The sequence below is a fragment of the Pleuronectes platessa genome, chromosome 6 (genome assembly GCF_947347685.1).
Source record: "Pleuronectes platessa chromosome 6, fPlePla1.1, whole genome shotgun sequence".
In the NCBI taxonomy this organism is placed as follows: domain Eukaryota; kingdom Metazoa; phylum Chordata; class Actinopteri; order Pleuronectiformes; family Pleuronectidae; genus Pleuronectes; species Pleuronectes platessa.
Genome location: NC_070631.1, coordinates 14,920,450 through 14,933,701, shown reverse-complemented (window position 1 = coordinate 14,933,701; position 13,252 = coordinate 14,920,450). Strand labels below are relative to the sequence as shown.

The following is a 13,252-nucleotide window of genomic DNA, read 5'->3' as shown; positions in this document are numbered from 1 at the left end:
TCATAATGCATTATGGACCATTTAGACCTACACTGGATTATTTCTAATTAATTAATGTGTAAGCATTTGTAAATTACGGAGTAACTGTATCTAATTGTATACACTGTACAGCTTCTGTTATGAATATGTAATTATTTGCATTAAACAAATCTGAAATCCCTAATGTGCACAAAAATCGAAATCATGTCTGTCTTACATTATTTTGGCTACTTTTAGATGAAGAGTAGAAGTTTTTATCATTATGATACATGATGTATATTTGGAAACAAGCAGGTCACATGGACCAGAATGAAAATTCGAGCCCCACAAAACCACTTCAATAAAAGCAAATACACTTGTGCAAAAATGAAATCCCCTAGAAAAAAACTGCAGGAAAGAAGGACACGAGAATAATCTATGGTATCAATATGGGCTCAAAAACTGAGCAATCACTACAGTAAGAGACTTTTAGAACTTATTTTATGTTCAAGTTAGTCATTAGACAGCAATGGAACTGAAGGGTGTACTTGGTTTGGTTGCTGTTGGGTTTAAAAATGTATATTTATGTAAATTCAACAGCAAATACATTACCCTTGGGATCAGTAATATATCCATCTATGGTTTTAGCTATCCATCTAAAAGTAGCGCAATTTATCTGCAAGTGTAGTTGAGTAGGAAAATTGAGTAGGAAATGTAAATACTTGTAAACTACAGCTAAATGTACATTACATCTCTCCTCTGCACATTGTTTTATAGCTACCAATATTACAGTTAATTCCTAATAATAACAAAATAAAAAAATCATTGCTGAGTTTAAAACCATAAATAGGAGTAAGTCAAACAATGAGACAATACAATGCAAAAATATAATTTTATTTATCAAACATTAGATAACTTTTATCAAGTAAACATTCTAAATTCAATGAAAACTGATCAGTGCTTCACTGTCACCTTGTGTTGCATGTAGCAGGTCAGATCATTTGGAAAAAGGCAGAGAAAATAAATAAATAACATAATTAAACTTTTGTAGGCCTATACTAAAATAAAATAAAGAAAGCATTCATAAAAAAACATTTACTTGATTGCAAAATAAGTGATAAACTGAGCCTCAGACACAAAGAAACTTTCTTCTGCAGCTCACACTTGATCTGTGTCATTTCAAAAGCAAAACACTGAACTTTGACAGTATAGTTCTTGATGAGTGAAAGTGTAGAGAAGTTATCAAAAATCGTATGAAACAGTTTCACATAGTCAACAGGTTTAGAATATACACCTTTTCAAAGTAACAGTTAAAGTTGAACCTGACAGCTGAAGTGAACTAAAGTGAAACAGATGAACTCAGAGTCTGTGAACTTGCTGTCAAATAACCCCACCAGAATAAAACTCTAGTGGTCAAACGAGAGGGCGAGCTGCGGCTCCGCTTGTCTCGAATAGGAGGGGAACTGCTGGTAGTTGCACCCCACGGACACGGTGCCTCCGTCGGGGCTCATCGGCTGCGTGACTCCGCCGTAGGGGAAGCCGTTGTGGGGCACCAGCACGGCGGGCAGATGGCAGTGGTAGGCCCCGTAGGGGGGGTGCTGGAAGTGCGGGGGAGGGCAGTAGGAGCTCACCGGGGACAAGCAGCGGGTGTGACCGGTGATGACCTGGGACGAGCCGGGCGGGGGCTGACGCACACCCCAGGGGCTGCTCACGTAGGGCGGCAGGTAGAGCTGCTCCGGGTACTCCAGGTAAGGCGCGCTGGGGGGTCTGTAGGGTCTCCTCACCCTCCTCCGCCGCCGGTAGTTGCCCCTCTCGAACATCTCGTGGAAGGCCGGGTCCAGCATCCAGTAGTTGCCCTTCCTGTCCCCGCCGCTCTCCCGGCGGACTTTAACGAAGCACTCGTTCAGAGACAGATTGTGCCTGATGCTGTTCTGCCAGCCTTTCTTGTTCGTCTCGTAGAAAGGGAACTTGGAGATGATGTAGCTGTAGATGCCGCTAAGGGTCTGTCTCCTATCCGGGCTGTCTTTAATGGCCATGGCGATGAGAGCCACGTATGAGTAGGGCGGCTTCTCCGGCGTGGAGGGCTCACATCTGGGCTCCGTGGCGGGCGAGCTGGCGCTGATGTCAAGAAGCCGCGGTACCTGGTCGGCGGGGGATGTCTCCGCTGCGTCCATGGCTCGGAGCCTCAGGTGTCCGGTCCTTGGGCGTCCGGTCTCGGTCGGGAGCTGCAGTCTGAGCCGCGATATGATCAGGTCCGCAGGTGCACAAACACACACCCTCACACACACACACACACACACACACACACACACACACACACACACACACACACACACACACACACACACACACACACACACACACAAACACACACACACACACACACACACACACACACACACCGACTCACACACTCCTCCCACAGGTACACGACAGTGTGGGTATCGGTGTCTTTCATCTCGCCCGGTTTCTCGCGCTGTTCGGGGCTGCGTTGGTTGCACGCGCTGTGCAGCTGCAGGTTCAAACAAGGTGTTTACACTTATTTAGAAACTATTCCCAATATTCCCACTTTGGAGCCGGACAATCAAAGACTGGCCTTCCTCTGTACGTGGCGTTTGATATGTGGTGTTCATCATCTCATCATCTCATCTGTTCCCAGGGTCGCCCACTGCAGGCTGTTTAATGTGTAAAAGAGAAAAGATTATTCTTTATTTATTGATAGATGATAGATAGATAGATAGATTACTTTATTCATCCCCGAAGGGAAATTACGTCGTCATAGCAGCCGGTACATTTGAATACAATAAAATACAATACAATAGAATAAAAAATAAAAAATAAAAAATAAAATACTGCAGTAGAAAGAATAAAAACAGAAACACAAGATAAATGGGTAGATAAGGTGCAGTGGCAGATGATGGTAATAGTACTGATGATATGATGGTAATATTATTGTTAGACAGTATATAAAAAATAGTACAGTATATATAGTATATAATATATATTTATATATGAAAGTAATTATACCAATATAATAGCAATATATAGTAATAATAGCAGCAACAGTATATATAATAATAATAATAGTAAAATATTATAATAATAATAACAACATGTACACATGTATAAATATGTGTATATAGACTTATATATACAAAGAATATATAAAGAGTATGATATAATATATGATATATAGTACGGGTATAAATATAAGTATTTGGCGATACAATAGATATATAATATACTATGAGTGTAAGAATATGTAGACTGAGTGTGCAAAAGACAATATTATTGTATAAAGTGATGAATTGAGACAGGTATGTTTGGTGCAGTTCTGTGATGGTGGCTCTGACAGAGGTAGATGCGTTGTACAGTCTTATTGCGGGAGGAACGATTTCCTGTATCGTTCCTTAGAGCAGCGGGGTTGAATGAGTCTCTGGCTGAAGCTGCTCCTTAGCTTGTCCAGTGTTATGTGGAGGGGGTGAGAGGGATTGTCCATGATTGCCAGCAGTTTTGCCAGCATCCTGTCCTCCACCACCTCCTCCAGGGTGACAAGCTTAGAGCCAACCACAGACTCTGCCTTCCTAATCAGTTTTTTCAGTTTGTTGGCGTCCTTAGCCTTGATGCCCGCACCCCAGGACACCACAGCAAAGAAGATGGTGCTCGCCACAACAGACTTATAGAACATCTGCAGCATCTTGTTGCAGACATTGAAGGACCTGAGCCTCCTCAGGAAATAAAGCCGGCTCAGGCCCTTCTTGTAGACGGCCTCTGTGTTGGTGGACCAGTCCAGTTTATTCTCCAGATGGTAGCAGTCATTCAATTTACATTGTAGAATGATGCATTTATAAGGGATATTTGTCTTTAAATTGTTGATTTCCCCCAACCTTAAGAAAAAAAAAAAAAAACTTATTTAATATACTTAATAAGAAATAAAATTATGTTATTTTTAACTGAACATATAGGCTTTAAGAAAATGAATCCTTGCAGAACAGCGTTAATTATCTTTTTAAATCTATAATAACATTATAGGCCTACTGAAATATTTGCTCATTATTCTGCACTTGCATGACTTATAAGGAGTTAAAACACTTTTAAATTTTTTTATTGAAGCATGGTGAAGTTAACATACCCCGTCTTATGTTTGCATGCAGATATTTAGGTTGTTTTCAATGAGATGCTTGTCATAGATCATAAATTTAAAAACAATTAATGCATGGATTTGTTTATTAATGTATTTATGCAGTGTTATGCACCGTTTCAGCTCAGAGGCGTATTTCCAGTATTTGTAGGTATCGTGGTCCATTTTTACTACAATTGAAGCAAAGGCTTCAAGGGAAAACCTAATCAAACGATGAAATCTGTCTTATAAACAGATGTGTTTTTATGCAGGTGTGAGATGAAAGCACCTTTAATGAGATGTGTTTCCTTTATGGTGAACTTTAAAAGAATTAGTGCTCAACCACAAAAATCTGATGCATTCGTAAAAACTATAGGAGCTTTTATTTGTATTTATCACAAAGCTTTATGCACTGTCTCAGCTGAGTTGCACATGATAGATAGGTATTTCCAGGATTCGCAGGTATCAGGGCTCAGCATACCTCCCACATATACAGCGAGGCATGAAGGGCCGTCTGTCCGCTGGAGGATTGACAGATAATGATCACCTGCTCTCACCAGACAGTCTGTCTGTCTCCCCTCGACTGATACGGAAACACAGATCTCCAAAAAAGACAGCATCTAGTGGAAAAGCAAAGGAACGTCTTTGGCATGGATTAGAGGGGATCTTAGATTGGCCATTGTTATCACTGGATAGGTATTCAATTTGATCTACTCTGCTTTTTAAAACAATACATATGTGTAAGGCAGTTATTCAGATCTGAGGATATTGTCTTTATCTTTATATTCTGAATAAAGCTCAGAATAAGGAGAACAAGGCCCTGATCACCTCTGTCCCTATAGTTCATATGGTGAACCCTTAGGCAGACCATCAGAAATATATATAACTCCACGATCTCATGGTTTCATTGACAATAAATGAATCATGTTTAAAGGAAATGTAGAAAAATAAAGCACACAATAACATTTGCGGTTTTCTGTTGTCAAATTTCAAGATTTTTCTCATCAAACCTATTTCCCTCAATTTACATTTTAATGATTATATACAACTTTTCAATTACTTTATAAATTTCATTAACTAATTTCAAGGGAACAGTGTTACATTCAGCAGATCTACACAGTGAAGGGCTAGAATAAGTGAATATGAAGTATAATGCATAAACTGCACAAAAGCATCATATTTTTGATGGAAAATATAATCTGATCTTTAATTCTTGGACATCAAGGCTCAGGTGGTCAACATAAGCCACTATAAAAACTGAAAGGAAGAAAAGTTTCAGGACAAACTGTAAACACTGTCCTGTTTTCTATAACAGAGTAAGCTAGATTTACCTCCTGATGTCATTTGAGCGAAGTGAGGCGCCAGGCTAAACACAATCTGTGTAGTTTGAGCTATCTGAGACTGAGGAAGAATGCGGCAAAACTGCCAAAAACAAAGAGCGTGAGCGCTGGAATTAGACTTCAGAGGATGAAATGAGAAGTTAGAGCTCTCGAATGTCCTCGAGTGGCTATCAAGTCCCACCCAGAAAGAATAAGAAAAACATTTCAAGATCATGTTTTCAAATGATACGTAGCCTCCAAATTAAAAGGTGTTACTGGTTATTCATTTCCTGGCTATAAACTGACAATGGTGGGATATTTTCAGAACTTAGTGACAAGTTGAACATATTGAAGCGTTAAGTGCTTAAAGCTCTTTTTTTGTTTGTTTGAACATGTTAGTGCGACAATGAAGCAGCTTTGTTGCAGTGAAAAGGCCTCTTCTCAAAAGAGGAAATGCAGAGTTACAACTCTCGTGTGTCAAGTGGCTCTCAAGTCTCAGCCAGAAAAAAAGAAGAAAAGCATTTCAAGACCATGTTTTCACATGATACACAGCCTTCAGGTAGAAAGATGTTTACTCATTTGTTCTGGCTATGAAATGACTTTGTTCAGATGCGTTCAGAACTCAGTCGCTTGCACATCCACTCGTCAAGTGCTTAAAGGTCTTTCTTTTGTCTTTTCAACACAGTGCAATCATTTTCTGAATGCTCTGCAGTATTTTCTTGCTCAGACTTGACTTGTTTTTGATGTTCACTTTTTTAAACAGACATGACAAAGTTATTAAATACGGGGGCTGTTTATTGCAAAAGTATCTACTCTGTTATTGTGTATTAACGTTCAAATCAACATGTAATTATTGAAATGATGTGTACAATAATGCCATGATGATAAATATTGAACCACGAAGGTTATTTTTAGTTAACTACAAAATGTGTTACATTTTTCCTGCTTATCTGATAATGATTATTTTGGTTATTATCACAATACCCGGGAAAATTAGCTGAATATGTTCAGTGAGCATGAATACATTTGTTCCCTTCATTCAGTTCTGAGTGAATAGTGTTTGAATAGGAACATTTAATTACTAAGATATTTAGTATTTTTCATTGCATGAATGGGAAAGGTCTTACTTCAACTGTATTATTACACAATTGAATTCAGGTAGTTATTCCTGATCCTTTCTGACTCGATTTTTAATATTTTATTATGTATTATATTATATTATATTTACTGTTACTTATTTGTATTGCTTTCTCTGATATAAAATGTCTTTGAGCATTATTATAACCCCTATGTTAGTTAAATGTATAAATATTATAATATGAGGGTCACAGTGACACATCATTTTGTTAATTGAGATTAAATGTACCTTCTTATGCAGTTTCTGCTGTTTCCTGGCAGAGGTGGAAAGTTACAGTTACACTTACGTGAGTGCATTAATTTGGGTTCCAGTATTTTATTTGAATATTCCATTTAGTTTATGACTCTTTTTACTTTCAGAGGTTAATATTTTACTTCTCTGTTTACATTTATCTATGAACATATGGTATGTTATATCAAAGTACTACGTCGTAGTAATATCACTTTTATTTGAGGGAAGTAACAATTTAACAATCAGATGTGGGACATTCTTTAAATGTGTAAGCCTAAGTTCAGTTTGCTGCTAATACATCTCTGTGTGTTTTTGCTGTATTGTAGTATTTTTCACATTTTAGTATTGCAACCTCTCAGAGCCCTTGTGCCTGCACAGGCTCTTTGGCACATTCCCAGTCGTCAGTATGAGCAATTGAGAGGGAAAACATTGACTTTTCAACTGGCTACAATCAGGAACTTCCCTTCCCTGCAGTCATACCTTGAATACCTTTTATGCACAGATGGTGACTACAGAGATGCACTAGTCCAGAACAACGACTCTGCTTAACAGATCAGGCAGCTCAACACCTTTACTTCTCGTCTCCCTGCGTACTGACATGGTTGGAAAGGTTGAAAGGTATGTCTTTGTGTCTGTGGGTGTGTGGGTGTGTGTTTGTGTGTGTGTGTGTGTGTGTGTGTGTGTGTGTGTGTGTGTGTGTGTGTGTGAGCGTGCGTGCATGTGTGTGTGCCATAAGGCTGTAAATGTTGAGGTTGAGGCAAAGATAGGACACCCTGGTGTTTGAGAGAGGGGTGATTGACGTCCAGCTGTGGGTACACAGGCCTTGAAATGTTGGATCCTCTGCCAACACAGATCACTGGATTGATTAACTTCCTGGTTGCTCAGTGCTTAAAAATGAAGTTGGTAGTTATTTACACATGTGTGCAAATCAGTTTTGTGTCAGCATGTAAAAGCAGTAGCATCTCCTGAGAGAGCTAGTTTTGCTTTCCGAGGAAAACCAACAGGTGTATGAGATGATTTCTATCAATATTCAACTGTGTTAAAATTTAAAAATAAACTAAAATAAACTTAAAATAAAATCAATTATAATATGTTGCCATGTACCATAGCTGTAAAAAAAAAAAAACACTAAACAGCATGTGTCATGTAAAAATTATTGATTATAATTTGACTTTGACTTTATTTGCAGGAAATTAAAATGTGTGGTTTGACGTCAGCGTGTGTGAAACCTGAGTCAGCAGCCGGGCACCTGTCAAGCTGAGCTCAGCGATAAAAGGAAACGACAGCAAGTGTTGTGGCTTCTGTCTGAAGACAAGAAGCTTGTAGTGGAGTAGACCCCTCAACCTACCCTAGTCATTTCAGGAACCACTCCCAGATCTGCCTAATCCATGGATTATACTGTACAAGAAGTGTGACTGCTACACCCTGAGGTGACGGGCTCACAAACAGACAAAAAGCTAACATCAGAGTGAAAACACGAAGGGCTGAGACTCACAAATATTGTATTGCCTCATTTCACACGTCCTCCTGAACGTGCTAAAATACGATGGTTAATTTCACAACGCTGACACTGCTTGGCGGCTGAATTCCCATATTAGGTGTGGCCTCTCTTTCAGGTTATGAGATACTCTGAACTCCCTGTTCAGTTCACGATGCCACTGACCCATGCCTCTTCCTCCCACAATGCATCTCTTTGTAGCGCTCCACATGATGGCCTGTCAACCAGCCCTGTGCCAGTGTGGCCCTGCAGCCCACATCCCCAGTGAACCACTCCTGATTCCAGCGTCCACTGTTGTTCGAACAGGCTGCATGAAGTCAGGTTATCACACTTCCAAGTCACAGAAGATGATATATGTTGATAAGTGTAACCACCATTTTCTCCAAACATCTCTTAAAGTCATTATCAGTCATGGATGAGTACTTGACGCGATGCTGACAGGTTTAAAATAACAGCGTTGCACCCTGCTGTCAATTATCAAAGTAGATCCCGTGCCAAGATAAATACAGCAGGTATTCCTCATCGACAGATCACATGCTGAAAGTTTCTTTATTACTGGCGAGATTATCTTCATCCACAAAGCGATATTGTTTCATTAAATAGCCTCACAAGATCACAGACATATTTAGGTTTCTCAGTTTACACTTTTTAATATCAAGTGCTTTTGTTGTCATCTAAAGGGACTTTTTTAATTATTTTACCGCACTATTACCGGACGGAATTCCGATGGTGGCGATTCCAGTTTGACTTGTTTCCACGTTGCACATCAGCTGTTATGCAGAGCCCTGCTGCAGTAGGATCCTGCCTCTCTCACAGTACAGCTGTGAACACAGCTACTGATCTCAGATAGTCGTGAAGTTTGTGAGATCTAGTTCGACATCTGATTTACATCCAGTCAGCCTCTCCCAGTCGGCAGGGTGCAGATGAAGTTTGTGTGATAAGGACACTGCCAAATACCGGCCTTGCCTGAATAACCACTGTGTCATGTTCCAACATGAAAATATGTTATAGGCTATGCTTTGCATAGAAATAATTTTCACAAGCTTTTATGTGTGTGTTACAAACAGATTGCCCCTCTTAAAAGGTTTCCAATAGTACAAACAGCTCATAACCACCATCCCCTAATGTCCAAGGATGGTTGCTCCTACAGTACATGCCATTCACATTTGTCTTATAGTTATATTTGCTTGGCTTCATATAATAATTATAATAATTATAATAATTGTTATAATTATAATTCTTAGATAAAAATGACTTATGAACCTCTCTCTGTATCACCTTGGGTTCGGTTATTGGACCATTTGCTTGGAAGACCTCTGGTAATTGTCCATTTATTACTCTCCTCTGCCATCTTGTGGAGCTGATTAAAAAAGACAATTATCATTCAGTGCTATGGATGAATCGCTGAGGTTAAGGCTTCAAAGGTCCGGTGTGTAAGTTTTAGGAGAAAGGGGTCTATTGGCAGAAATTGATATAAAAGAATCCGTAGTGATGTTTTCACTACTGTGTGATCACCTTAATTGTATGAATTGTTATTTTCTTTACCATAGACTGGGTTCTTTATATTAGATACTTTATATTTACATCAGGAGTGAGTCCCCTCTACGGAGGCTGCCATGTTTTTTAACAGTAGCCCAGACTGGACATACTAAACACCTTTGAGTTTTTATGACGACTGAAGACTACCACAGGTTCTCTTACATGTTTGGAGGGTAAGGTGAGGTGAGGGGTATTCAACAGCAACATGCAACTTCACCACTAGATGTCCCTAAATCCTACACACTGAAACTTTAAGACCACAATCTTGGATTGACTTTCAACACCAGTCCTGATTTTAATAAATCTAAGTTGTGGGTAATCAAATACAAATGTTTGAGTAAAATAAAAATCACATTAAAATGTTACCAGTAAGGATATATAAGGCAATATAATATAGGGTTGATAGAAACATGTAAGGATTAAAAAACAAAAAACAAAAATAACAATGATGAACTACATAATTAAATGTAGAGGACCTCATCAAGTCAAGTCACAATTACAAGGCAAGCAATATATCCACAAGACTTGTGACTTATCTCTTGTAAGTCTGAGTTGCAGCAAAGTTTAGTGTAGTACACCACAGTCTATTAATATGTGTAGTATGGAAGTAGAAAGTAAATTGTATCTGTTACACACCTTGATGTCTCTCTTTTTACTCAAGTCATGTATTAACTACTTGCATAAAGTATAAATTTGTATTTCTCTTATTCTGGTGTATCTCTACATTCTGGCAGCAGAGGGCAGCAGACTGACACACTTCAGAGCTGCAGCATGATGCTGAATGTAATTTCTTTTTGATGCCATCATGTTCATGTTTTTGAACTGTACAATAGGATACGTTTTATTGCAATGCAGTAAATTTGTTCCAAACCACAGTGTACACTTTCTTAAAAAAAAGTTAAATCAAAACATTACAATGAGCGTCAAACAAAAAAATTCAGGTTTTTTTTCTATCTCGTAAAGTTTTACCAGTGAATGCAGCACAACAGAGATGTTGTCGACACACAGGGCAGATTCTCGTGTGTTTAACTTCTAATTAACCCCTTACTCTGCCTTCAAACATCACAAACAAGGAGCAGAGCTGTAAGCAGGATGATCCTTTAGGAGTTCATACACTGTGGGGTCTAACCCATGAATTAAAGGATCTTCAAAACAAAGGGGCCTTTTTTGACATGACATGGATTCAGGCTCGAAAACGCCTCAATGCTTGAAGAATGTTTTGTGTTATGTCCCGCGGTGGCTCTATAGTTTTAATTCTCCTTGACTTGGTGAAATGGTTGGTAAACAACATCCAGCGTTTGGACCTGGTGACCCCCTCGGTTGCTTCATTCCAACACGTACCGTTCCAGATAACTTTGAAGTCAAAGACAAAAAGAGGAAAATGTATCCCCGGGGTCTTTGGAATTCATGCGAGCGGCCACAAAAACAACACTTCATCAGGGGCACCATTCAGACGGGTGATCAGCAATATATGGGGAAATTCAAATGAGAAGCTTTGTCTGAGGCAAAAAGCCAAAGAGATTTGTCTCGTCCCTCGTCCCTGGCCCCTTCCTCCTTGTTTTTTGTTACCATCCTCTCATGAGTGACTTTGATGTGGACAAAATGATTGAAAGACAAAGCGACGTTGGCTCGATTTAATTCCAGCGGAGAATAGATTAGTGGGACAAGTGGGCGAGGAGAGGGGAAGCAACGAAGTCCAATGCAGTTTCATAAGGGAGATGCAAGAAAATCACATTTCAGCCAGAGCCAGAGTATCAATCTGCCAAGGGGGAGGATGTGTGTGGGTGTGTGTGAGTGTGTGTGTGTGTGTGTGTGTGTGTGTGTGTGTGTGTGTGTGTGTGTGTGTGTGTGTGTGCGTGCGTGTGAGTGAGCAGGGTGTGAGAAAAAGGAGCTCCAGTTGATCGCTCTTTAGAAAAGGCCCCTCACTCTCCTGCTGGGTTCTCCTCAGCTCTTGTCCTCCTGGTACAATGCTGGTGGAGCGGCCGAGTCCCCCACCCCACCCCACCCATGTCCCCCTTCCTCTCCCCCACCGCCACCACCCATGTGCCCCCAAACTGCCCTCTGTGTGCTGGAACTACGCTAACTGACTGGACCCCAGACCCCAGCATATGGAGGCCAGACCATGGAGCTCTGGTTTCCAATGTGCTCCACAGCTGGGTCCCTGCTGGAGTGGGCAGTGGAGGTTCATGCTGCCACATGTTCACTGCTGTGTTGCTTCACTCCCACTGTTGAGCTCCTTCACTGGTGCGGATAAGCTGTAAATTGAAAAAGTTGTAAGGTCAATTAACTCAAATTATGAAAAGAATAAACATGTTTTCTCACTTTGCTCTGAGGGAGAGACTATGGACTATCTCACTTATACTGGTTTGGTGATATCTGTCTAAAGCCAACATTTCAGCCTGTCGTTATTTTTTAAATGTTTGCCTAAAACAAATATTTATAGAAGCGTTTGTCAATGCCTGATTATTGACTATTTGTAACAGATGTTGTTTGCTTATAATATTTATTTTATGGTATCTTCCCTGTTTTGTTTTGTGTTTTCTTTATTACCATGACTTTTGTTAAGCACTGAATATCCTTGTTTATATAAGTGCCATAGAAATAAAGTTTTAGTATTATTGTTGGGTTAGGGTCAGGACTAGAAATGGGGATAGGGTCACACAGTCACACTGTAAACAACAGTGTCACAGCCAGCTGACCAGGACCCTTACTTTTCAAAACTCTTTTGCAAATGTTACATGAAATCTCTATAAACATTAAGTGAATCCAAAATTAATATTTTATAAACTAGTGCAACTAATTCATTAAAATACCAGCTTTAAGCTCGACATCATGCTCAGTGGGATGCAACTACATGGCCTCAATTAGGCTTCAGGACATCAAATTTGATTTGTGCAAGAACAAATACATACTGATATATCTGTTCTAAATTTACGCTAGATTTAATACCACTTTGACAACGACAAAGGACCAACTCATATACTGAGCTCCAGTAACACAAACACATTCACAAAGCATCGAGACTCCTCAAATCAAATTGTGAACCAAGTACACTTGTTCAGCTACCGTGAGAGATTCTTTGGTTTAAGTCCCGACCTCAAACCCCTCGATTCCAACATGAACTAATGTTGAATCACGGCAGGAATATGTGACCGTTCTGATGCTAATGGTGACTTTAACCACCCACCTACTCACATAGCCCCCCCGCTCTGCTGCTCCACTCATCCTGATCAGAGTGTGGGTGAGAGAAGAGGAGAGGGAGATGGATAGAGGCAGTAAAGGAGGGGAAAAGAGAAAGAGGATAAGAGGAGTATGACACAAGGGAGCACTTGTCAACTTCTACTGGGTCACAAATCAAAATGTCCATTGTTCTGCATCTTAAAGGTTTGTTTTCGTCATGCGAGTGGACTGTGGGCAGGTTCAAGGTGATTTGTGATCAGAGCGCTCAT

At 39.9% G+C, this 13,252-nt stretch overlaps 1 protein-coding gene across 2 annotated transcripts; it reads right to left on the bottom strand.

Moving 5' to 3' along the window:
* Positions 1-833: 833 nt before the first annotated feature.
* On the bottom strand, positions 834-9,147 carry foxl2l (forkhead box L2-like). 2 transcript variants are annotated; one of them, XM_053423803.1, is made up of 2 exons: positions 8,966-9,147; positions 834-2,633 (listed from the first exon to the last, which is right to left on the bottom strand). In XM_053423803.1, exon 2 carries the CDS (start codon positions 2,130-2,132, stop codon positions 1,365-1,367), a length of 768 nt encoding a protein of 255 aa, XP_053279778.1. In that variant the 5' UTR covers positions 2,133-2,633; positions 8,966-9,147; the 3' UTR covers positions 834-1,364. The 2 variants fall into 2 exon arrangements, 1 of the variants encoding a protein (XP_053279778.1); XR_008338754.1 differs by lacking the exon at positions 834-2,633 and adding an exon at positions 4,005-4,698.
* Between the last annotated feature and the right edge of the window lie 4,105 nt (positions 9,148-13,252).